Source organism: Accipiter gentilis, chromosome 1 (genome assembly GCF_929443795.1).
Source record: "Accipiter gentilis chromosome 1, bAccGen1.1, whole genome shotgun sequence".
Lineage (NCBI taxonomy): Eukaryota > Metazoa > Chordata > Aves > Accipitriformes > Accipitridae > Astur > Astur gentilis.
Genome location: NC_064880.1, coordinates 26,001,095 through 26,025,865, shown reverse-complemented (window position 1 = coordinate 26,025,865; position 24,771 = coordinate 26,001,095). Strand labels below are relative to the sequence as shown.

Here is a 24,771-nt window from a genome sequence, read left to right as displayed (position 1 = left end):
CAGGTTGTTGTGTAAGTGCCCAAATAGCAGAGGCTGCAGGCCAGCCTTGGCAGCAAAGCTTTGCTTACTTGTGTGTCGGCTAAGGCAGGAGCTGGGCTGTGTCTGAGAAACTGTGGGGTCAGAAAACCATCCCATGGGGGGCTGGTCCCGGGCTGACCATCTGTCATTAACAAGGGATGTAGACAGCCAGGAGCACAAGGGTGGACTGGTCAGGGCTCTGTTCTTGCTACGTCCTTTATACAATTGGTGTTTAATGAGGTGTTTGTTTTGGTTTTGTGCTGAAAAAAGCTAGTGCAAATGAGTGATATGTGGAAAGCCAAGCTGCAAAGCTCCCATCTGATCCCAGTTATTACCAGCTCTTTCGTTCTTCACGGCATGTTGTGTCCAAGGCCATAACTGATACAGTGTCAGCAAGGTGTGATGGGACGTTACTTGCTACAGCTCCATGGAGGGTGCTTTCCTCTGGCAACAGCGCTGGCACAGGAGAGCATGTGAGCATCCCCTAATTCTCATCAGCACCTGCCAGCCAGTCACCAGACCTTCAGCCACCAGGGCCAGCCTGGCCAGAACGGGTCTCCTTCTATTGCCTGGGCTGTCAGGCACTGGATCCCATCAGGAGATGGGAGCCTCTTCACCTGTTCCCCCCACTGCAAAGCAAGCGAAGTGAACATTTGGCCCCTGCCTCCTGCATGCGCTGCTGCTTTTCAGCAGTAAATGTTCCTCTTTTACCTCCTGGTTGTTACCTTTCATTATATACTTGTTTTTTCTTTCTGTTAGTGATCAAGTGCCTGTGAGCAGTGACAGTAAAATGACATAGAAACCAAAGTCTGATTTTTTTCCACAGATGGATTGTAGCAGAAGGAGGAAAGTGCAAATGCAGTTTCTCAAGTGTCCTGCATTTTGGGGTATGAAAGGGTTGTGAGTTGCTTCAGTTCCCTTACAGCAGCGACAGAAGGCAGAATGCCACGGAAAGGGGTCTTATTCTTAACATGCTTTATATATTTTATTCCTGATTTTTTTCCCCCAAAGGATACCAAAGACATCTTGCAACAGAAGACCCCTGTAGCTAAAGATAGAAGGGTGAGGAATTTATAGAGATTGTTTTGGAGACAGAAATAAAATTAAACAGCCATGTGTAACTCCTGAACAACAGCCTGCAGAAAACCCCTAAAGTGCACATTAGCACATCTTGTTTTCTTATATAATGAACGGTTTTCCAGACATGCCCCAGATGAGAGCACTTCTCTACTCCAACGCGCCTTTCCGCAGCGATCTGGCAACACAGCTTGAAGAAGGCAGCCTGAGGATGAACTGCAAAGCGCGGGGGAGCCTTTGCTCTCCCGTCTCAGGGGGGGCAGCAGCATACAACATTCTAGGAGCTGAAATTCCCTCCTGAATCAGAACTTGCCACAGGAGCAGTTTGCAGCTATGTTTTATTCTTCTCTTTGCAAGATGTATTTTGGCTACCTTTTTTTTTTTTCTGCATAAGTTAGCAATAACTGCTGAAAGATTTCCCATCAGTGGTCTTTGTACGGGGGTGAAAACAACCCAAGGAGTATAAATAGAGGCTATTTGTAGTTTCCATTTTTTGTCTTCAAGGCATTTTTGAAGAAGTTTTCCAATCTGTTAGGGTTATTTTCTCTCCCTCTCTGTCTCTCTTTTTTCTTTTTCTTTTTTTTGACTGGATGACTGGATTTTTCTCATTTCTCAGAAATTCTGGTCAAAGTTTTGAGGAGATAAGAAAACAATCCAAAGCACAGTAGAATGATTACAAAACCCCACAATACTGTGATTACACAAGACGTAACTGGATGCAACAAATTCAAAACAAACTTCTGAGAAATCCTAAGCAATTATGCCGCCCCACCACCACCCCACCCCAGCCTGGCTCTCCCCCTGCTGCTATCTGGGTTTGGTCATTTTAGTTACTGAAATCCAGTGAAATCCCTTCAGATTCAGAGCAATGATAGCCTGTTTCTCTCTGCTGTTGCCAGGGGCAGTTATTTCCCTCAGGGCAAAACAAGGGCAAGCTCTGCCTGCTCTGTGAGCATCTTTGGCCTCAGCATGGGCAAAAATGGCCCCACAGAGCCTCTGCAGACTGAGACCAGATTCATCTCTCCAACATTCAGCCACCCAAAGTCCAGGTCCAGCCAGCAAGAGCGATTTAAACGACCTCTGTCATCAGTGCAGAAGAACGATTAGTCCCATCCCAAGCTGGGTGTAAGGAGTCTGCTTCCACTGAGAGCAGAGGATGTTTACTTGGGTAAAGCTAGATATGATGCAAGCTTTTTAGGTCTGTGCACAAATCTATATCAGGATCTGTGTCTATGAGGACTGATTCTTTTCTCACCCCAGGATAAATTAGGAGTGATTACCCTTAAAATGATGAGTTACACATGTGTAAAACCAGTTCCAGTCAAAGGAGAATCCAATTCATCTGCTGTATTTATAATTAATTACTCTGATTAAGGGCTGACAGCTAAGATCAAACTTCATTGCTCTTGTTTCCTCAGACAGCAGTTGTGCTTGCCTCTGCTATCATGGCTATAAAAAAAATATTGTTTAAATGTCCCCAGTAGCTTCTGCAGCAACTTAACCTTTGAAGGGTATGTCCTGCAGTTGCTGAAGATTGTATAAACATCACAGAAAAGTTTTCTTGTCTTTCACAATGTAACCACCCATGAAATAAGAATTTGGTTTGAAGGTGGCGTATGAAAGAGCATGAAGATGGGTGATGACACAGAAAAATCGAGTAAGCCAGCTAGCATGTAATGGACATTAATTCTAGCCACCCCTTGATTGCAAAACAAACACAGAGCTGCTGGTTCACCATTTCTTAACCATCTATATACTGCAGCTGCTGTTTCATTTTAAGAAACAGCCTTTTCTTAGAGGATGTTTAAAAAGCTTATGCTTTTTATAACAATTTCTGAGAAACAAACCACCTGCCACCTTTTCAAAGGGAACAATTGCATTTACTAGCTGCCGTTATGGCTAGGCAGGTTCCCCACGCCTTCCCCCAGTTACCTGTAGAGTATTAATGCCTGATGAATTTCACTAGAATTGCAGGTTCTCTTCCCTGTTCTCAGCAGATGCATTTGAGACACCATGACATGTGGCTCAAGCAGACCAGGGGTCTCGAAGGCTCAAGTCAACACGGGGCATTCCCCAATTTGGGGCTGTTCCTATGCAGTCAGTACCTATTTGTCTGTCTATCTAGGCCAGACTTCTCCAATATAATATAATCTGTCTAATCAAGGCTGGCTTCTATTCTTGGCTGTGTTGCAAACTTCCTGTGTGACCTTGGGCTAGCCACTGCTCCTCTCTGCCGTCCTACCTCCCAGGGTCCCGTGAGGATCCCATCATTACTGTTTTCCAGGTGGTCATGTGCCCCATGGAAATGCCTATAAATAACAGCTACAAATTAAACATTGGGGAAGTTCAGGTTAGAGCCTTGCCACTCTCTCTGGCCCTGGCAAGCACTTGGAAACCAGGCTTAGCAGTGTGTGAGCCCTCACCTACTTCAAATCATAGCTCTAGGAAGAGACTGAGAAAGCTGCCAGCTAGGTCAGAGCTTGGGCTGGGGAGCCAGCCCTCCTGGGGCTTTGAAACAAGGCTTGCACAAGTGTTTGTATGGGAAGGACTCACATTAGGCTGTGAACATATAAATGATTTATTGTTCGTGTTTCTCTCCATCCTAAGCTAATGTCCCTGTAATGTCCTTGAAGCATGTTTCAGTGGGGAAGGACTCGGTATCTCTTAGGACCTGGGGCTGAGGGGCAATAGGTTTGTTGATTATGTGTGGAGCAGTATGAGTCCCAAAACTGTGCTTTGTGATGAGTTGTGTGCCTCAGGAGAGGAGCACCCAGAGGAATGGCACTGGCTTTCTGACGCTGCTCCCCAGGTGGGTGGTAGCATTTCTGGAGCTTACCAGTGCCAGAAGGTCTGTGCTGGCCTCAGGGGATGGTGGAGCACAGCTCAATGGCCAGGGAGCAGACGATTAGCTATTTCACAAAAGAAAAGGACTGAAAAGGTGGAGGTCTTCTCATATTCGCTGAAGTCGGGGCTTGTTTGCCTTTATTATGCCTCGCAAACTTGTTTGGAGAGTCAGCAGCAGAGTGACTTGGGGAAAATAGAAAGTAAAGACTGGGAAGCAGAGAGGGTTGACTGGAGGAAAAAGCAAGCAAGCATGAGTAATACAGCATTAGAAGTGCTTTATAATTAGTTTATAAAAGCTCTCTTAACATCAGCAAAGCACTTTCTACTAAAAATCTTCAATAAAAACACAGGAATATTTGTAAGCATTGTATGTTTTCCGTTTAATTCTGTTAAACAGCTCCAAGAAGAGCATCTAAGCAATGCATTTCCCTCCTTTCTCAGCCCCCCCCCATTGTCTGGGCAGTTGAAAGCACTTCAGCTTTGCCTCCCTGCCTTAAAACTCCCTGGTGGAAACCTCTGTTTGAGGCAATTTCAAACCAACTGGCTGGCCTTCCCGCTCAAGCAGCAGCTGAAAATACCCTGTCACTGGAGGAGCAGCCAACTGCGGTCACTTTCTCTGCAAGAAAGTGGTTAATCCATTGACTATACTTGTGGGTTACAGATGCTGCTGCACCCTGCCCTCACATATTTATGGTTGGCTCATTGGAGCAACGCCTAGATGGGGAGAAGTTGCCATGAAATGTGCTTGGAGATGGCAGCTTGCCCAGTGGAGGTAATGCCGGAGAGGTCAGCCCACAAGGATGTTGGTGCACGTTGACTGAAACAATAGATTTGGTTATATAAGTGAAATGCAAATTGCTCGGCACTGATCAGGACAGTTTGGATGCTATCGCTGCATAAATGTGTCCCACCCAGCTGTGCCCTAGTCTGTAATTATCTGGAAATTAAATGGTTAGAGTAGAAAACATCCCCAGGGTTGGGTTTTCTTCCTTCCAATTTTTCTTCTTGTTTTTCACACGGGAAGAAAAAAGTCTGGAAACCTTGCTTAAGCTTAACTGAAGCAAAGGTCTGGCCAAACTAGATTTTAACATGGCCAGTGACCCAACATGAGGAGAATGGGGTTTATCAGCTTGTTTGATTGTGGGCCAAGCCATGGACATGACTGAAGTACATGATGTCAAAAGAGTCTGTGGTAGGGATTAACCAGTGTTCTTGCTGAAGTTTGAAAGTTTCACAGTTTGGACCAAACGTCTTTGGTGTTTCATTTTGAAAGCCTAAAGCTGAATTGCTATGTTGGAGAGGAAGTAAGTCCTCCTGCTCATCTGGACAGGAGTTATCTCCTGAGTGTAATACTCTCCCAATTCACACTCTGTTTATATGACCTGAAGAAAGACAGTTTTGCCTCATGAGGAGTAGAGGGCTTGGGCCAAGAGTTTTTTAACTAGGGAAGAAAACTCTTAATGCATTTATATTCATTTTACATTTGGCAAAAATTATTCCCTGACCTTCTCCTAGGGGCTTTTTTTAGTTGTTTGTAATGTTTGATTTATTGAGGATTAGCTCCACTAGGAGAAAGCTCAGTTAGATGCTTGGATGAAGCCAAACAGGGTTTAATTCAGAGGCAAATATTTCCTGATGATTTACTTTCTAGATTAATTCTTTTAATTTTCCATTAGCAGATTGCCCATGAGCAGATTGCAATATTCCCAAATTGTATGTATTATTGGAAGTTATTCACCCATTCTATAAGCAAATACTTCTTGGTCCAGAATTCGCTTCTGAAATTGCCAGGGCTCCTACAGCACTGGGTGTTTTGAGGAGCCGTGTGGACAGCGCTAGGATGTTTGGTGTGTTGGCTACAGCAGAAGCTGTGATCATTACAGTCAAGTAGTTGAAGCCGTGTGCTGTGTTGGCGAGTTATAACCCCACGAGGACACAAACAGATGTGATTCCCTGGGATGCAGCTAACCTCTGCCTGTGCCATGCAAATGGAAGCTTTTACAATCCACTCCATTAACTGTGTTTTGCCAACATTTGTGTTTTCACCAAATTAATTTTTTTGCCACATATTCACAATTTCAGTAGTAGCCAGTAGTCCTGCGGCACAGATGTGTACTTCGGATGTGGAAGGGCTGCAAGAGACTGAAAGCAAGTAGTTATTTAGAGAACAAAATGTCCCTGCTGTTTGCTTAGCACTACTTTAAACAAATAGACAGACAAAGAGGAAAAAATCTCCTTAAAAGAAGCACTAACACTGCCCTCTATGTTCCTCCTCCCTGGGGAGATGATGGGATCAAGCCACACATGACGGACATTAGTGGGGTCACACAGGGTGCTGCTGGACAGTGTAAGGGTAATAAGGGGTCACAAGGTGATAGGGAGCTACACATTGCTGAGAAGAGAGCAGAGGGAACAGATCTTCATTTACATCACTGCATGTCCACCCACCAACGAAGCCAAATGCTCTTCCTGTGCGAGTGCCTCTTCGCAAGACCGCTTGGATTTCACCTTGGCCAAGCCAATTGAGTCTGTAATGAAGTTAAAGGCTGGGTGACTGCAGCTAGCTGAGTGCTTGGTCTGGCGTAGACAGGATTTTATCTGCAGGCATTTTGCTTCTGGCTCGCAGCCTGATTTAGTCCCAGAAAGGAGTGAAACCAAAGCCGTCCGGGGCCATCTTTCTTTGTGGAGGAGCACACTGAGTCCCTGTAAGTTTGTTTTGAGGTTGTTGCCTGCCGATGTGTGCTTTGCAGAACAGGAATGAGTCACATGAGGATCATTCTGTATCCAGCAAGCTACTTCTCCTTTCAACTCTCCATTCCCAAACAGAAGATCTTGTGACAAAGAAGAAAGGCAGATTCCTGGCAGCCTGGAAATGCTTTTTCCCTCCCTGGCCCCTTGAGAAGAGCTGTAACATGTTGTTCAAACAGGTTGATACAAAGTGAATAAACAGTTGAAGAGAGATGGGCAGTTTCCCTAAATAGCATGCTGGCCAGAGAGGAGAAGAGGGGTGGGAGAGCGTGGGTGTTAGAAAGCAGCTAAAGAACAAGATGTTCACGTAAAAGCTGTTTGTTTCTTCACAGCACACAGAGCCTGATACTACCTTGCCATTAGTCATGGCCTAGAAAATATGAAGGAATCTGTGGGAGTTTCACCTTCCAGCCACACTTTGCAACAAGCTTTTGTCTCTGCACCAGGAGGCAATTCTTCCAACCCTACACATTCATCCCCCAGACCATTCAGATGCCCAGGAGCCATGCCAGTGGGCAGGTGGGACATCTCCACATAGGGTTTAGCAAAGGCAGGTTGTGGTTACAGTGTGTAGAAGGATCAGGCAATAGTGAATGTGGTTACCCAGCTCTTAACACAGCATTTCTCATCCACAGAAAATCATTGTTAGCACTTAATAGAAGAGGTCAGTATTACTGTCCAAGTGCTAAGTAAGTGTACTGGCCATGCTTGTTAAAGGACCAATGCGGTATCAGACAGTGCACAAAATAGCTACCCGCTCACATGGTTTGAACATTGACTATTTGTTTAATGCTTGGTGTGTGCTTGGCCAAATCCCACCTGAATAGTGGAATAAACGGAGCTGTGCTAAGTAGCACAGTGGCACTTAAGGAGAGAGGTAAGGGAAGAGAGTAGCCCCAGGAGAGTTGTATCTGAGCTGCTCCCATGCTGAAGGAGTCTTGTGGAAATGGAGGTAAATTGTGTCCTAAATTTTGCACGTTGGCTCTGAAGTTGAACTGGATGTGGGTGCAATACCTTAATGATGGGAGGAGCAACAGAAGAAGGGACTTAAATGTAAACAGACAGAAAAAAGGCAAAAAATGTATTGGGGGTCTGTGGTGTGGTGTGAGTGATGGAGTCCCAGGTACCTGTCTGGAAGATGTTGTGTGAAATATGCAGATATAAAGCGGTTTGTGTTTGTTCCTGGCATCCTGAAGCATCTCCCTGACAGATGGTTTTACTGCCATTTCACCTGCCTCCACAGGTATGACTACATTGAGATCCGAGATGGGGACAGTGAAGCGGCAGACCTGCTGGGCAAGCACTGTGGGAACATAGCACCTCCTACCATCATCTCTTCTGGCCCCTCTCTGTATATCAAGTTCACCTCGGACTACGCACGGCAAGGTGCCGGCTTCTCCCTGCGCTACGAGATCTACAAGACAGGTGAGTGTCTGAGTCAGTGCCTGTCTCCCAGGCTATCTACCATGACAATCTTCACAAGAAGATGTCTTCGGCCACCTTTTCAATATGATTTTTAGCATGTTCTCCAGAGATAAAGGGCTCTTTCTTTTTTTTTTTTTTAAATTTAAGCAGGTTTGTTGCATCACATTTCCAAGAAGGTAAAGTTGTTAGTGGTGTATGATAGTGCGTTTTTGGATCACAGTGTGGCATCAAAAGCAGGGTTCCTCTGTAAATGCTGTCTTGTTTTCGAGGACTAGAAACATATATCCATTCTCCCTGGCATGTGTGGAGCTTGTTAGGGCTAAGAGGCAATTGTCCCTCTGTTAGGAGTGCATGGAGCTCCCCCTCCTGTGGAGTTGCGATTCAGGGCTGATCAATGACACTGTGTTTTCTCCCCCTGGAAGCGGGGGAGCTCCGGTTTTCAAGGGACTGCTGTCAGCAGTGCTGTCAAGGGCTGAGGCAGCGCCTTTCCAGGCAGATACAAGAGGAACTATTCATAATTCTGTTTAATACCGAACTATTATTGAGGAAAGGAAAAGCTGCTCAAAGGCCTTTTAATAGTGTTTCTGTCTAAATATTTGCCAGAATTGTGTGTCTGGGGAGAAGGAGGCTTGAGAAAATAAAACGCTCTCTGTGTGCGTGGGTGAGAGGTGTGCCTGCGCACCAAGGGAACAAGAGTGTGTTTTGCATGGGGACGCGGGCGCCTGCCCTGTGCCCACATTCCTCTGGTGGTGCGTTGGAAGAAAACACACATGCGACTTTAACGTCATCACATCCAGCACAATAAAAATGTGCATGCCTGGTGAAGAACCAGAAAGGAGAACAACGGGGTCAGTTACCCAGCCTCTTCAAAGGGAGGGCAGGGAGCACAGGGACCAGTGCCCGAGGGCCCTGGCCTAGCTGTGCGGCAGGCAGAGGTGCGCAGGCTGCCCGCAACCCGGTCACAGGTAGATGTGAATGTGGAGACTCTGCTGCAAGATGATGGGAATACGACTCCCCAAACTCATTGTGAAACGGTGAGGACAGGTGAAGCTGGAGGTTCAGGTGGGTGAGGAAAGTGCTGTTGCTGGTGGTGGCCTGGGCTGTACAACTGGTCATTGAGGTATTGTGGTGCAGCCAGCTCACCACTGCTCTTTGTTAATGGTTAGGATGCAGATGAGTCCTGAAAGAGTTTAGCGGTTCCTCTGGCTATTGCAGTTTGCTGAGGCCAGTTGCCAGCACGGAGGATGGCAACGAATGCGTGTGTTCAGGTGGGAAGACTGCCGATCCTCTTCAGGCTCCCTTGCCTCTCGCTCCCTGAACACACCCCCTCTGAGCCCAGCAGACTGCGCTGGGTTGTGCCTGCCCTCACATCGGGTCCATGCTGTGAGTTGGGGCATGGGGCAATGTGGAGTGGCCCAGCTGGCTGAGGTGGCCAGGCCAGGCTGAGTGTGGCTGTGGAAAGGGATGGCAGGCAAGAACCCTGTCTGCCTGGGTGGGAGCCAGCAAGGGGCCAGATTCATGGGAAAAGGAGATTTTGTTGCTGCTGGTAGGGAGGGAGTGGAAACAAGGGCTGATCTGGGAGAGAGTCTATGTTGGATGGAGGCTGGAGCTGAGTTTGTGTCCCTCGCTGTGGGTCCCTGCAGAGCTGCCCTCAGATCTGAAGTGGTATTGGGGCTCATTTTGCCACCACCCCCCTCCCCCGCAGGCAGCCATCCTCTCCAGAAATAGCCACGCTTTCTGCCAGCCACAGCCCACAAAATCCAGGCTGGCAAGGCAGTTTTTGGCACAGGACTGGTGATGAGCCTGTGATCCAGGAGCACCCCCAGCCCACCTCATCTGCCCTGGCCCTGTACCCACCAGGGCTCCCAGGTAGGGTGGTGGGCAGCGCTGGGTTTCCATCTGAGCTGTCAGGGTAGCCAGCAAGGGTGTCACCAGCTATAAAGGTCATTGTATTGTCATTGTCCACATCAGTAAAGGCGGCATGGCTGTAGCTTCTTTCTTTCTTTCTTAAAGGTGACCTAAAAACCCAACTCTTTTCAACTGAGCATTTATTTCCATATCTTGTGCTAAATTTTGCTTATCACGGTGTGAGAGAGGAGCAATCTGCATACAAACAGCTACATACCAGTCTTTGAATCCCCTGATGGGTATCAGTCAGCAGTCTGTGGGCTGACAAAAATGCCACCTGCCCTGGCTGGTCCAGCTTCCCTGCTGCTCACTTTGTGAGTCAGTTTGGCAGGGCTGGCCTGAGCTCTCCATTGCTGGGCATCAAAGTCTCCTCTCAGGCTGGTCTGTGCTGCCGAAGCCAGCATGAGTCCTGTTGATTATCTGCAGCTTCCTTATAAAAAGCTGATCATTGTGTTTGCTGCTATCAGCCAAACTGTAGACAAAGATGCCAAATGCAATAAGAGCCCCACATGAGGAAACTGTCGTTGTCTAATGCAGTGACATAGTTATGTCTCTCTCCTGTCTCTAGAGGACAGTCCCTGACTCTGGGCTTAGGCTTTGATTTTCTCCCTAGCGCGGAGCTTGTGTTATTTTCCCTGTTTATCTGCTTGTCTTTCAAGCTGTTTGGAACGAAGTACACCCTTATCCCTTTTCACGGCGTTATGCTGTGATTTGTGTTTGGCCTTATTTTTTGCCTCTGCATTTTACCCCACAGGTTCACACCAGAAAAGCTGGCTGCTTCATTAGGTAGTCAATTAAAAGCCTCTCCTGAGTAGCACTCCAGCTAGGCGCTGCATAATGCAGTGCTGGGATCCTGCTATTACTGCGGGCTGCTGGCCTGACTCCTGTAGGTTAATGCTGAATTGAATAACAAGTCTCCCATTAGTCCTGGGAAGGTTCATGCTGCCTGGAAGAGCTGGAGCAGAAGGGTTTGTAGAGGAGAAGGAGGGTGTCCCAGTAAAAGTGAAGCAGAAACCTTTATGAATGCTAATGCCGGGTTACAGTGGCGGCCGGCAGCCTCTCTAACATCCCATTTCGACTCCGATAGCTCCAGGCTGCAGATTTCTGTTGCCTATTGTCCTGTCTCCACAGCACAGCAGTTTCAAAGTCACTGTGGTATGAATATGACACAAATTCCCCTTTCCCCGGCCACCCCGAGGCACCTTGGCTGTGTGAGAGGGGCCACCGAGCTGGCCCGGCTGCAGCCGAGGCCAGTGCTGAGGTCAGCAATAAATAAGAGACAACATTGTCTGCCCTCCTCACCACGCAAAGGTCTTCCTTAAGGATAGAAATAACTTGCATTTCTGGTGCGGGCAGCTCAGTCTGTGAGAAAGAGGGCTCTGTTCCTCCTCTCAGTGGAGACCCCCCCTGGCACAGCTCCTGTTACCCCCGCTCTTGCCGTGGCCACATCGTGGGGATGTATGCCGGAGCTGGCCCTCGTCCCTTGCATGGGTCTCAGGGGGCCACAGGCTAACTGCACGCTTCCTGAGGGTTTTCAGCTAACAGTGGAGACATTGGGACCCTCCCCCGGGCCCTTTCACCGTGTAAATATTTGTGCTTCCTGATTTTCTCAAGAGGAAACTGAGGCACAGATGTCTGTGCCAGAGGAGTAGAGGTTGCAGGAGACCAGCCCCTGGGGACAGCTTTTCCAAAGAGATGACATCCCTGTTACTCCTCTCTGCTCCTTCCCAGGCAGCCCCCTCCCCGATCGGGGGCTCCTCCAACAGAACTGGAGCTGCTGTGGCCCTTTGCCAGTGTGGCCAGCGGGTGGCAGCTGCAGCAGCGAGGACAGCATATGGCAGCCCTCTGTGTTGCTGGCTGGCCCTTCTGCGGGCTTTGGGGTGGCGGACACAGGGGTTAGGGCTGGCAGGGGAAGCCCAGCCCAGCTTGGTGTGGCCTCCCTTTCCCACCAGGGGCCCCACCACCAGTGTGGGGGACATGGCAGGGTGGTGGCCTCCCAAATCGCTGCCATGGCTTTGTGTGGCTTTGGATGGGATCGCTCTCCTAGTCCTGTTTTTGGAGTAATTGGCAGGGGGATCAGAAGTGTTGTACAGGTTACGTTTGCAGAGCTGCCTCAGGGATTTAGAACCATGCTGTCCATTCCAGTGAATGCATGGACCTTGTCTCTCCACCTGTGGAAAGCTTTGAAAAATCACCCTGTTGGTCCTTGCAGGAATTCACACAGCTCTTGGGTTACAGGATGTTTCCAGAACTGAATACACAACCCCTCTAAGCTCAAAATGGGGGTTCCACAGTGTCAAGCTATTGACATTAAACTGCATTGTTGCTAAAGCTGTGGGTTTTTTCCTGCCACTACAGGGTCTGAGGACTGCTCCAGAAACTTCACTGCCTCCAATGGCACTATTGAGTCTCCAGGTTTCCCTGACAAGTATCCACACAACCTGGACTGTGTCTTCACCATCATAGCCAAGCCAAAGACAGAAATCCTCCTCCACTTTCTGCTCTTCGACCTTGAGCATGACCCGCTGCAGGCAGGGGAAGGAGACTGCAAGTACGACTGGCTGGACATCTGGGACGGCATCCCTCAGGGTAAGCCATGGGTTGCTGTGCTGCTGTCCTCAACCTCTCTTGGTGTCTCACAAAGCTCCAAAACTGTGCAGGCTGTATCTGAACACCAAAGGTGCCTAACCTCAGAGGTGGCTGCACCATTGGGGTGCTCTGTGGCCAGCTGTGGGGATGGTGCACTTGCAGAAGGCTGCATGCATTAAACCCCAAACTACGGCTCTGTTGTAACCACTGATCTGAAGAGCCCCATGGGACGCTCCAAGATACCACAGGTCCTCCCTCAGGGAAGGGCAGTGAGTTCATGCAGTGCTGGGAGGACCTCCTTATTCTGTACCAACACAGAGAAACAGAGCAGTTTGGAGCATTTCCCAGAAATTGCAGAGCAACGCCTGCTGCAGTAGATATTTCTGCACGGCATACTGCATGGCACCAGGCCAGCGGATGTAAAAAATAGCCCATCCCCGAAGTCTTTCTTTTATCCCAATCGGTCCTGCTAAGGTATCCCTGCTGAGTAATGCCAATCTGCTGGTGACCCAGGAGGGTCTGGGAGGGTTTGACTGGTGGAAAAGTAGGCATTACCTTTCCTGCTCTTTCTTTTGCAGTAGGCCCCTTGATAGGCAGGTACTGTGGCACTAAGATGCCGTCGGACATCCGTTCAACCACTGGCGTCCTCTCGCTCACCTTCCACACAGACCTGGCAGTGGCTAAAGATGGTTTCTCTGCTCAGTACTACTTGATCCAGCAGGAAGTCCCAGAAAGTAAGTTGGAAATGTGTGTGTATGACATAGGCAGTCGTGTCACCTGTTCTTCCCAAGTCTTGCACTTGGCACATGCGAGAGTGAGGCAGACAAGAGTGTGTCCAGGGGCTGGTTCCCCACCAGCAATGCAGACAGCAGTTACACTAGGTGTGTTTTCTGTTTCTCATAGAAATGAGATTTCAGTAAGAATCACACTTTCTGACCTTTCTTTGACTTTTCACTTGCTCATGAAGTCTTCTCAGTACCTTTTGGGATGGTATCCTTCATGTATGCGCTCAGCCCGTAGGATTTAGGGGAAGACTTCAGCCCAGCAGGTGCAGCAGATTCATTAAAGCACAGGGGAAAATACTCTCCCTCTCTCTGGTTTTCCAAAAATTCACAGCCCCACACTACAAATTGGAATTTCTTGGCTGTCTAATTAAAATATGCCTAAAGTTCTAAGAATTTCAAACCAGAATTTGGTTTAGATCCCTTATTAAGTGAGGTAAATTGATGTGGAGGGAGGAAGTAGGTTGTGTGTTTTGAGAATTGAAGAGCATTCTGATTCTTCGTGATAACACTTGCAGGCGAGGAAAGATTCAGTTTGTTTTCCCATGGTATTTTTACATCAGAGCTACAGTTCTCGACCTCGGTTTGCAGTGAACCTGTGATACAATGGAAGAAGCCTGCAGGACACCCCTCAGTCCCAGAGAAAGAGAGGGAGTCCCTGACCCAACACTGAAAGCCTATGACAGAGAGCAGGGGTTGTGCAGCACTAGGGCAGCTGGGTTACAGGCTCTTGCTCTGTGATTGGGTTGTGATTGCTCTTCTCCTGAGGCTGTGAGAGTTACAGACAAGCATGAGCTCTTCACCATTGCCTATCTTGACATAAAGTTGATCTGTTCTTTAATCCTCTTCCTATTCTGTTTTTTAAAAGGATTGGGAAATAAAATGTTAATGACACACAAAGCTTGAGAAATCAAGCATAAGAGCTGTTAAAGGGCCAGGCCTGTTTTGATTTATGCTGGTGTAAATTGAAACTTTAATAATACCACTGAGATCTTAACTTGGCCCATCATTTCCAGCCAGGGTTGGCTTGGCCACATTAAAAACACAGGCAGTTTGGTGGGGCCCCATTGGTTTTCAGCAGCAGCATGCTTGGGCCCATGCAGTATTTCCTATCCATGTTTTCTTTGCTATTGTTTTTACAGGACAGCTGCCATAAAATATATGAGACATGCAATGAGATAGAGCTAATTGTGACTTTTAAAGCCTTAGAAGTGAGGAAACTCAAATGAAAGCATACCAGAGTCTTTCATATTCTTGGCTGGTTAATTCCTATGGGCCTGATATCACACATAGCACATGCACGTATACACAGACACATACACACATGTATCCATACTCTCAACATGCACACAAAACCTTTAGACCTGCCCATTCCAGGCCTTGACATTCCTGCCGGCAGCACAGCAGTAAGCACCCTTCCATTGTGCCTGCCCTTACTCCTTGCCTTATCTGTGCTTAGATTTCACCTCCAGCCTTCAAGAAGTTGGAGAACTTTATGGCAAGGGGACTTGGGACATCTTGTTGGAGATGGTGGGAGGGGAGGGAAACTGTGTGAAAACTGTGCAAAGGTGAAGGAGATGGAGAAAGGGAGAAAGATCTGGACTGTATTAGTTTTCAGAGGGCCGTGCAAACATAAAGCTGCCCCGTCTTTCATTTTTCAGTGCCATCTGTCAGCGCACACAACCTGCAAGATGGTGCAGATCTGATCTGTTCATCCTTCCAGGCAGGCAGCTTTGCTCGGGGTCAGCTGGGGAGGATAGTTCAGGGCTGCCTTCCACTTGGGAGTGAAATACAGAGACTGTAAGCTGATCTGTGTGTATGTGTGTGTGTGTCCACTCCAGACTTTCAGTGCAACGTGCCGCTGGGGATGGAGTCTGGCAGGATCTCCAACATGCAGATCAGTGCCTCCTCCACCTACTCAGATGGGCGATGGACCCCTCAACAGAGCCGGCTCAACAGTGATGACAATGGCTGGACCCCCAATGTAGACAGCAACAAAGAGTACCTCCAGGTACACACACTTTCTAGCCCCCTCGCCTCTTCCCCCACCAAATAGAGTGTCATGCTGTTAAACTGACCCTTGACCACAAAAGCTTGTTGGATTTTTTTATTGCCTCTGTGGCTCATGGGGAGCGAGCAGCAGAGGAGCTGCAGTGCCTCCATGAAATGCAGAGGGCTGGCTCTCCCATTAGCGTGCCTGCACGAGGGCTGACTCAACCTGCTGTCCCTCTCCCACCCCTTCCTTCCTGCCCAAAACTTTGATGGACTTCCCAGCATACTGACAGAGACTGAGGGACCTCTGCCACTTACAAGGGCCACTGACTCCGCCACTGGCCTGAGGACCAAGGTCTCCAGGGGGCACATGAAAAAGCAGCTAGAATTATATTTATCTCATCAGTGATGCAGGGGGAGCATGAGCAGGCTAATGTCAGGTAGGGGCTGACAGAGCAAAGGCTTTCCCTCGGAGCTGGTTAGAGCCACAGTCTCTGTCCGCACAGGGCTTCTGGCTGTGTCACATTGCCATGAGACATTGCTTGCTAAAGGGCACTAGGAATGGGAGGTGGTGAATGTCATTGCCTCTAGCAGACATCTCATTCTTCATTCATGGCAGTGCTACCAAGCCAGCTCTGCTGACCTTTCTCAACCCATGTTGTAAAAAAAAAAAAAAAAAAAAAAAAAAAGGCAAAAAAACAAGGAAAAACCAAAAACTGCAGCACTTGCTAATTGGACATTATGCTTTTATTTTCCATGGAAAAAGTCAGCCTCTGTCCTGCTTTAATGGACATGAGCTTCTGTGCAGATCCTGTTGCTTAGTCTGAGGCAGGAAGGTCCCATATGGACAGACATCAAGATCCTTAGTTACTCTTGTCCCATGGTCCTATCTGCAAGCATCCTGCTGAAGTCAGCTTGGGGAGGTTTGTGCCTGTTGAAATGTGCACCCACAGATGGAGCGATATAGACTGATATTGCAGCTTTTCGTTCTTCAGAGACAGAGGAACTAACTAGCCAGCCTGGGCTCTCAGGTGGTCACCACTCTCTCTTTTGTCACTTTTTCCCCTGGAAAGGTGGACCTCCAATTCCTGACTGTGCTCACAGCCATTGCCACACAGGGTGCCATCTCGAGAGAAACCCAGAATGGCTACTATGTCCGTACCTACAAGTTGGAGGTCAGCACCAATGGGGAGGACTGGATGATGTACCGACATGGGAAAAACCACAAGGTAAAGGCCTTTTTGTCTCTTTTGCATGCACCTTGGTGAGTCTTGCAGCTGACAGGAGGGAAGACAACAGAGAGATTTTACAGGCCTGGAGGGTTTAATCTGTGAGGAACCCTTTTTCTGATGAGGGCTAAAAGACTGATGATGCTCTGAGCAGAAATAGTCCTTTCTCCTCTGCACACCAATGAGGAAACACTATTCCTTGGAAAACCTGGCTGCGGTTGCATCTTTCGTGGTGGCGAGAGTATGTTCTTTGACTGCAAATGAAGGAGAAAATGCTTTCACAGCCTGTGTTTTGCCATACAAGAGTCATTGAGCTTTTATGGCCGTAGCCCTGTCTGCATGCTGGGTTAACAATCACAAAACCACATGAAACTGTAGTTCAGGAGTTACTGAGGCCTGGAAATGAAAGGGCACAAATCCTAAGAGGGGATCGCACCATCCCAGAGAACAAAATGAACAATAAATAATGAGGAGCAATTCAGGCTGCCAGAGCTGTGGGATCTGCGCTAGCAGGCGTGGTCAGCAAGGGTGCATTGAGCCCTGGGAGCTGCTGCATGCCCTTGCTGTGTTTCTGGGAGGCACACAGAGATGGGAACGAGGGGGAAGGAGGGTAAATATCAGTGTTCAGCTGTTCCAAGCCTTGCAGGGGCTGCTGCCTGGCCAGGAGAAGCAAGCTCGAGGTGGTCCGCATGGGAGCTTTGGCATATATGGGGAGGGGTGTTAAGGCAGCCATGGGACCAGGCTGGTCCTGCTCTGTCATTTGCCTTGATTGTGTGGTTGTCCCCTGGTTAAGGGCACCTCAGGAAAGCCTTTTCCTGCTCTTTTGTAGTGCCCACCAGCACTGCTGCTGCAGCTCAGGTCCTCCCTGTTTATGTGCCATAATCTGTCTGTGTGAACTCGGTAGCTGGGGTCCCACACACTTCCCCCCGCATGCACGTCCCAGCAATTTCTGCTTGCTCAGCACTTCTGTTAAATTAGCTGTCCCCTCCATTTGCTGGCACAGGCGGTGCTGGCATGAAATGCAGTAGCCTGCCTTGTCCAGGATTCATCCAGACATTTCCTTCCCTTCCGGGCCATGTGATTTCCCCTTCCCCACAACTGTGTCTCATGGTTCAGATTCACGCTGCTTCCCAGAATGAGTCCTCTGTGCAGGGGCCCCTAGCAGGGTCTCATGCCTCCAATATTTGGAGTATTTAAGCTCCTCGTGTGCCAGTGAGGTGGTGTTAGTCCTATTTTAGAGGTAGGGAAATGGGGGCACAGGGCATCCCAGCACCCCACAGGAGAGTCAGCAGCTGAGCTCCCCCAGACCTAGGGCGGGCTGGCTCCGGGACTGCAGCTCATGGCAGAGCTCACATATAACCCTAATGCGGTGGCCATGTGCTGGTGTGGAGGCTTTGTGCTCTCCTAGGACCCACCAACTGCGGCAGACCTTTCTGTGAACTGGGGCCGTCTCTTCTCACCCGGGGCACCCCATGGAAATGCGTGAGTTTGAGGTCTCACTGGGACCATTTCTGCCAGTCGAGGCAGACGGGAGATTGGCAACATGCCGGGCAGAGAGATGGGCTAAATACACAGTTCAGTGTTTCAAATAACCACTGGCAATAAATTTACCTTTCAGAGTCTAACTGGGGTGGGAATCTGGCCTGGAGGGTGGTTTTAGTCACAGGGAAAAGTAGATGTCTCATCCTTGCAGTCCCAGGCATTGGATACTGGATCCTCAGCCAGGGTGGAGCAGGACAGCACAGTTGGTTTCAGTGCTGCTGGGCCAATTTACATCGCTCCAGCAAGACCCTAAAGCATGGCTGGTGCCAACCCAAAGCTGTCCCATAGCTGCGTGAATTGCCACCATTTCAGGATTTCACCCTTGAGTCCTATCAGCTTTTTTTTCTGCTCTGTTTTCTCTCTTCATAAAACAGAAGAAAAATCAAACTTCTCCTTTTTTTACTCCCTTATTCCAGTCTCACTTCATTCCCATGTTCTGGCCTCAATTTAGCAGACACCTCCTGAGGCTGGAGGATAAGTAATTGCTTTTTGGTGGCTCGCATACCCCTTGCATCCGGGTGACTGCTTTTCCTTCCTGCCGAATGACTGGCTGCCAGCCGCCAAGCCGCAGCAGGGCCGGGGCAAAGCCCCTTGTTCATGGGCCTGGTGGCGGGGGCTCTGGCCCCACATTCCCCACCCGCATTAATCCCTGCCATTCCTGCATTAGGCAAGCTCCCAGATGTCTGTATTCAAGGTGCAGATTCCTCCCTGCGTCAGTGCGGCGCTCCGCATGGTTCAGGCTGCAACAGTGGAGTGAACCATGCCAAATAGATTTGTCAAGTCTGCCGCAGCTTGATTTGGTGCCATGAGGAGCGGGGAGGGAGAGGAGGGGGTGGACAGACAGGGACTCTCTATTCCTCTATATACATGCAGATATATATGTGTGTATATATATATACACATACATATATATATACACACACATACATATATATATATATGCACATGCACACATAGGCATATGGGGTGTATCAAGCACTGCTCTGAATTTCTGCTGGCTGTGTGGGCCAAAAGCAAAGCTCTGCCATGCTATAGGTGGGTCAGCTAACATTTACATCTTCATCAGGGAACTAAAGCAAGTGAAAACCAGTGAGTGCAGGAGAGGGGATGATGGTCTCTGCCGATGATGGGGAGCTCTGACCCCCGCTTTCTTTCCTCTCTCTTTCACCCCCATTTCCCCTTCCTCACCCCCATTTCCCCTTCCTCTGGTGTTTCAGAGGAGAGTGGGACCAGGGTGTTTCCTTGTGAAACATGATGGCTCACCTTTGAGTCCCCAGCCACTGGTGAGAGAAACAGGAAAGGCAGGATGAAGCAGAGGAAAACAAAATTAATACGTGCTTGCAGCAGAGAGGGCTGGCTGGGTTGTTTCCATGCCGAGCAATGCTGCGTTTCTGGGGTGGGGAGGCAGCGGGAAGGCAGCGTCAGGTCTGTAGCCAGCACGAGAGGAGCCCCACACTCACACCTTCTCCTTTCTGACCCATCCCTGCCAGGCTTTCCCCCTGCCTGGCAGCCTGCTCCCCACAAAGCCCAGCCCAGCACACCCCAGACATCCCCCTGTCCAGGGGGTGATGCTCTGTCCTTGCCCAGGGCATGGGACCAGGGGAGAGGCTAACCCAGTGACCTGGCTGAAGGTGCAGAGCTGTCTTCCTGTGTGTCCCCCGAGGGAAGAGAGCGGCCACCACCATGTGTTGCCCCACACCACCCCCTACTACCCACCAGCAAGTTCCCATGGGACAGGACCAAACAACCCCTGCCCCAGAAAGGCTGCTCTGACTCTTGCCCTCACTTTTGCATCCCCCCCTGTGTCATCCAGGGTTGATGGACCCAGAGGTTATCTACCAGGCATCAACCCTGGTGTGCAGGCTGAGATCTTGCCTAGTTGTTCGCAAACATCTTAGAAAACAACGACTCGTTCTTGAACCCAAGGAAAAAAAAGACCACCTGGCAGGATTTGACCTTTTGGTATTGGCCATTTTCTTCAGACAGATTCAACTATGAGGATTTTATCAGAAAACAAAGCTCTCATCCATTCTGATTCATTTCCTTCTTTGTAGGGTCTCAGGTTCCAACTCCCGTGTGGTCTCAGCCGCTCCGTCCTAATAACTGCAGAGATCAGCTCACGGGGATCACCTAGTGTGGCGAGGGACTGGGGGACAGGATGGGTCTCAGGATTCTGGGTGGGTTGGGACTGTGATGAGTGCTCTTGCTGCCTCCCTTGCTCTGTGTGCAAAATGGGAGGATGTGACTGAAACATTTGCACTGAGAACCTGTAGGAGCCAATGGATGAGAAACGGCAGCAAGATCCAGCTGATGTGCATTTTCCATTTCCTACTCATTTTGATGGTTTTGTGCTTGTTATCAGCTAACCTTCCTGGGTCGTATTTCAGGTGGATGCAAGAAGGCAGGCTGAATTGCTGCAAAGAGCCGAATATCTCAGCTGTGCATGGAGCTGGGGATGTCAGAGGTGTTTGGTGCTGGCAGGGAATATTGAGGATGACTCTTTGGAGACCCTTGTGCCTTCCCTTAGGAGCATTTCTCTGTCCTTTCAGTTCTTAATGTCTCCTGTGTTCATTCACAGGGGGAGGGAGAGAAAATGTTTCAGTCCTGTGGCTTTTTTATCTGGAAAACTCAGGAAAAGCTTGTATGATCAGCCAGAAGGCCACAAGTGCTTCTGCACAGAGACATCATGGTGCAGAGGGTTTGCCCAGAAGCATCCCCAGGTCCCAGCCTGCTTCTGCTGCTTTTGCAGGCAGGACAAAGACGTCCGGCTTTGGGAAAGGCAGCCTCGTGCATTCACCCGTGGTGCAGTACCAGGGGAGAATTACAGCCCTGGCTTTCCTAGCAAGGCTGCAGCTTTGTACTTCTAGGGCTGATATCTCCTTTGCAGGCTAACAGAGTGCCACTCCTTGTGTCCCTGGTGACTCCCAGATCTGAGTGGAGCCTCTCAAAGACACGGCGCTGGCAAGCCCAGCCCAGCACACTGTGCCTTGCCCAGACGGCTGTGCTTCGTTGAGTGTTGCCAAGTATCATTTTTCTTTTACCTCCTTGTTCCTGGATTTAATAAATCCAGAACTATCCACCCTCCACTCGAGCCAGAATCCTCCCACCATCAAACATGCCCCATTTTATGCTTTCCCTATCTGACAAGGAAAATAATCTCCCCTACTTTTCTCCTTCATGCTTCTCTGTCTAAATCCTGAAGCCCTAATCCTGTTAGCATGCTCTGTTCCAGGGCTCTGTCTCCACGGGAGTAACATAATCCTGCAGTAAATCTAGTGGGTCCAGAGAGACACATACATACGGACGAAGGCAGGGCTGCTGCCATCCTTGGCCTTCTCCTCTGCCTCCCCTAGCTGCTTTCTTTAGCTCCCCAAGAAATTGCATAGTGGCCAAGCAGCACAATAAATAAAGCGGGAGAGGGGTTAGCCCCCTCCCTGACTCACTGCCTCTTCGACTTCACGGTGCTTTTTGTCTCCCTGTCTTTCACTCCCTTCACTCCAAACTGCTGTTGGCACAATGCCCATAACCACTGGAGCTAATGCAGCTTCAGAAATCCCCCCATCACCCTGTGGCGGTTCCAACATGTCCGAAATACAACTTGTAAGTGTTGGTGTGGAGCTTGCATGTGTGTGCACATGGAAAACATGCCCGATCCTCCTCTAGCCTAGGCATCATCTCCCACCACTTGCTTTCTGCAGCAAATTAATTAAGCAGGTCAGCTCTCATTGATTATCAATTTAATTTTACATGTAGACCTGCCAACTGGACTAAAACGGAAGTAAACATGAAGTATATGGGGAGGGGATGGGCAGCTTTTTGATGCAGCAGTGAAAGTGAGTCCCTTGACTGCTTCTTGGAAGGTGCTTTTAATTTGTTAATGGTTTTCCCATTCGTCTTCTGGCTCCGTCACCCTTCAGCGCGTGTGCGTGTGCATGCGCGTGCGCATGTGTGCTCTCTGCTGAGTTGTATCTATCTCCCTAGATCACAGCCAGATTTTTTTTTTCTGCTGGTGTAAATTACTGTGACTTCTTATACTTCGATGGCAATATGTTGATTTACACCATTTGAAGACTTGGCTCAAAATATGTGCTGAGTGGGATGGGAAGCAGATAGGATGGGAGGAATAGCAATGTTCTATTTTGGTAAGGGGGAAGAAATCTTTGCTTTCTTGGCACTCCCAATTTCACACATTTTCCTGCTAGTTCTTCCCATGCCGTGAGTGCTAATTTGAGGCAGGATGTAGAGCCTGTTCAAGTCAATAGGACTCTCTCCACAGTGTGCTCAGGCTCTGGGGTCAGCATTTTCAGTGCAGAGAAATCATATGCTCAGGGTCAGACCCTGGTCAGCAGCATCGGGACCTGCGGGCTCGCGATGCATTTCCACTTGGGAAGGATGCTGAAAGGTCAGGCACGCAGGAAGACCCCACTTCTCTAATAGCACTAAGCACCTGCCCTCTGAAAATGGCCCCTTCCTATTACGCTGAACAGGGTGCGAAGCAATGACTGTCTATGATAAATTGGGGCTTTTCAGAAACAAGGTTCACTGGGGCAGATCCTGTCAATGTGGCTGATACTAGAGCTGGAAGTCAGGTGCCATTTCTGCACTCATAAACTGGCAGTCCGGAGTGTTAAGGCCCTGATTTAGAGTTCCATAGCTTGTTGAATGTCGTCTAGCCTGAGGAAATTACAGAGCCCCAAATCTAAAGCAGAATTGAGGTTGCTTTCCTTGGAAGCAGGTGGTTGGGACTAAGGTCGTGTAAGAGATGCTTTCAGCAATGCATGTGGTAGTGATAAAGTTTTTGGGCTCAGTCCTGCTTCTGCTTTCTGTCAAGCTTGACTTTGCAGAAGTCAGCAACAAATTATGCTGGTGTAAATTTGGATTCTGGCCCCTGATGCTCGTATGTGCGAAGTGAACTAAAAAAGAACAAAACTAGAAATATGTTAAACCAAAAAGAGCAGCAAACCTCGTCAGTGACTGTTAAACATGCTGGTCCATATGCAACCTTTGGCTCATGGAGTCTTCAAACTGCTGATTGTGGGAAGTGAAGAGAGGTTGCCAGGAGAAGACTCCCCCGGGCTTGCTGCCCCTAGGCATCTGCTGGGGCCACCATCAGGAGCCCCCCCCGGGACAGAGGGACCTTTGGGCTGACCTGACGTGCTGTTCCTCCTGCTAAAATAGTTGCACCAGCTCAGATAAACATTTCCTGTCTTCTGGTGTTAGGTTTAGAGGTAAGGTGTTGTGTGTCAGCTTCTGTGTTGACATAAAGCTGGAGGCTTTGCTGTGGTGTGGAAATGTATCCTTTCAGCCTCTGTGTGTGTGTGTTCCCACAGGTTTACAAGACACACACACATGCCTGGAGAGTGTTTCACAGTAACTACTCTTCTTATAGCTCTCCTGCTGGAAAAAAAGGTATTTGGTGTCTGCTGAGCAAGGAAAAGGATGGGAAGTGGGGTCAGACAGGATAAAATAGGATATTAAAAACACATAAACCATGCTGCGTTGCTAAACGGTAGCAGCATGATATATATTCTCCAGATTAGCATTTCTGCTCAAGTTCACATCAACCCCAAATCCCAATTACCAGCCAGATTTGCAGCCAAGGCCCACTGTGGGGTGGCTGCTCCCCGCCCTGGCAGGAGTGCCGCTGTTCCAGGCTGGACAGTGATGCACAGAGGCAGCCCAGAGCTGGCTGTGGTGCTGCAAACAGATGCTGCCCCTCTCTGCAAACACCCTCTTCGTGCCCTGGTGTGCTGGATCCTGGGACAAGAGCAGTAACATGTGCCATCAGCAGGCCTAGAGCAGTGGGAGGCTTATAAAATGCTTCTTAACTGCTATTCAAGGCGAGAGGCCAGGATGCAGCCTCACTCCTTTTTCTGTCCCGGATCACAGGAATCTGCAGTTGAATTGTTTGACTCTTGCCTCCAGCAGAAGGAGATCAGTGCCAGAGATTACACTTTCCTGCTTCACTCTGAGATAAACTTAGTGGGAGCTCCTGTGCTTAGCATGGCATATGCAGGGTAGGAGCCTGCAGAAGAGCCCAGCCAACATCTATCTCAGTGCGGATGCGGCTCCTGGCTGAGATTGGAGGATGCTTTAGCCTTGTCCCAAGAGCCTGCGTTCTTGGAGGGGAAGCGGGCGATGCCTGCAACCCCGGTCTGTGAGCTTTAGTGCTTTATGCTGGGGGCAGAGAAAGGATTGAAAATTACCTTTACGTTGGTTATTTCCTCTTTTCCCCCTTTTCACTGCTATGGCTTTGCAGCCTGAAAGAGAACACAAGTATCCAGTCCTTGTCTGGCCTATTAAAATAATGGGCAAGAGAGGTGGATCTAATGTCCATCTGGTAGTTACTGATTACGGCCATCTGGTAGGGCAGCAGCCTTTTCATATTATGTTGGATCATAAACTCTCCTGAAAGGCTGTCTCTGTGTGGCGGGCTGCATGTGTGTGAGATAGGCGGGGGGAAGGGGCTGGCTGGGGCAGCAGCTTGTCACCCCAGGCAGGGGCAGCATCCTCCCTGCTCACACCGCTGCTTGTACATGTTTTCTAGTGGAACTTGGTTGCGAGGACGTGTCAGGATGTCAGCCCGTTTACCCACGGAGGGGAGGCAAGATCTCACG

The 24,771-nt window shown here is 49.0% G+C and overlaps 1 protein-coding gene across 6 annotated transcripts in view; it reads left to right on the top strand.

Annotated features, from left to right (window-relative positions):
* Window positions 1-24,771, top strand: part of NRP2 (neuropilin 2) — a 90,945-nt gene that overhangs the window by 21,752 nt on the left and 44,422 nt on the right. For all 6 annotated transcript variants that reach the window (XM_049807816.1, XM_049807796.1, XM_049807806.1 and 3 more), the window contains exons 3-7: window positions 7,931-8,112; window positions 12,379-12,609; window positions 13,188-13,343; window positions 15,233-15,402; window positions 16,457-16,612. In XM_049807816.1, coding sequence (XP_049663773.1) covers window positions 7,931-8,112; window positions 12,379-12,609; window positions 13,188-13,343; window positions 15,233-15,402; window positions 16,457-16,612 — 895 coding nt within the window. The remainder of the gene's footprint in view (window positions 1-7,930; window positions 8,113-12,378; window positions 12,610-13,187; window positions 13,344-15,232; window positions 15,403-16,456; window positions 16,613-24,771) is intronic.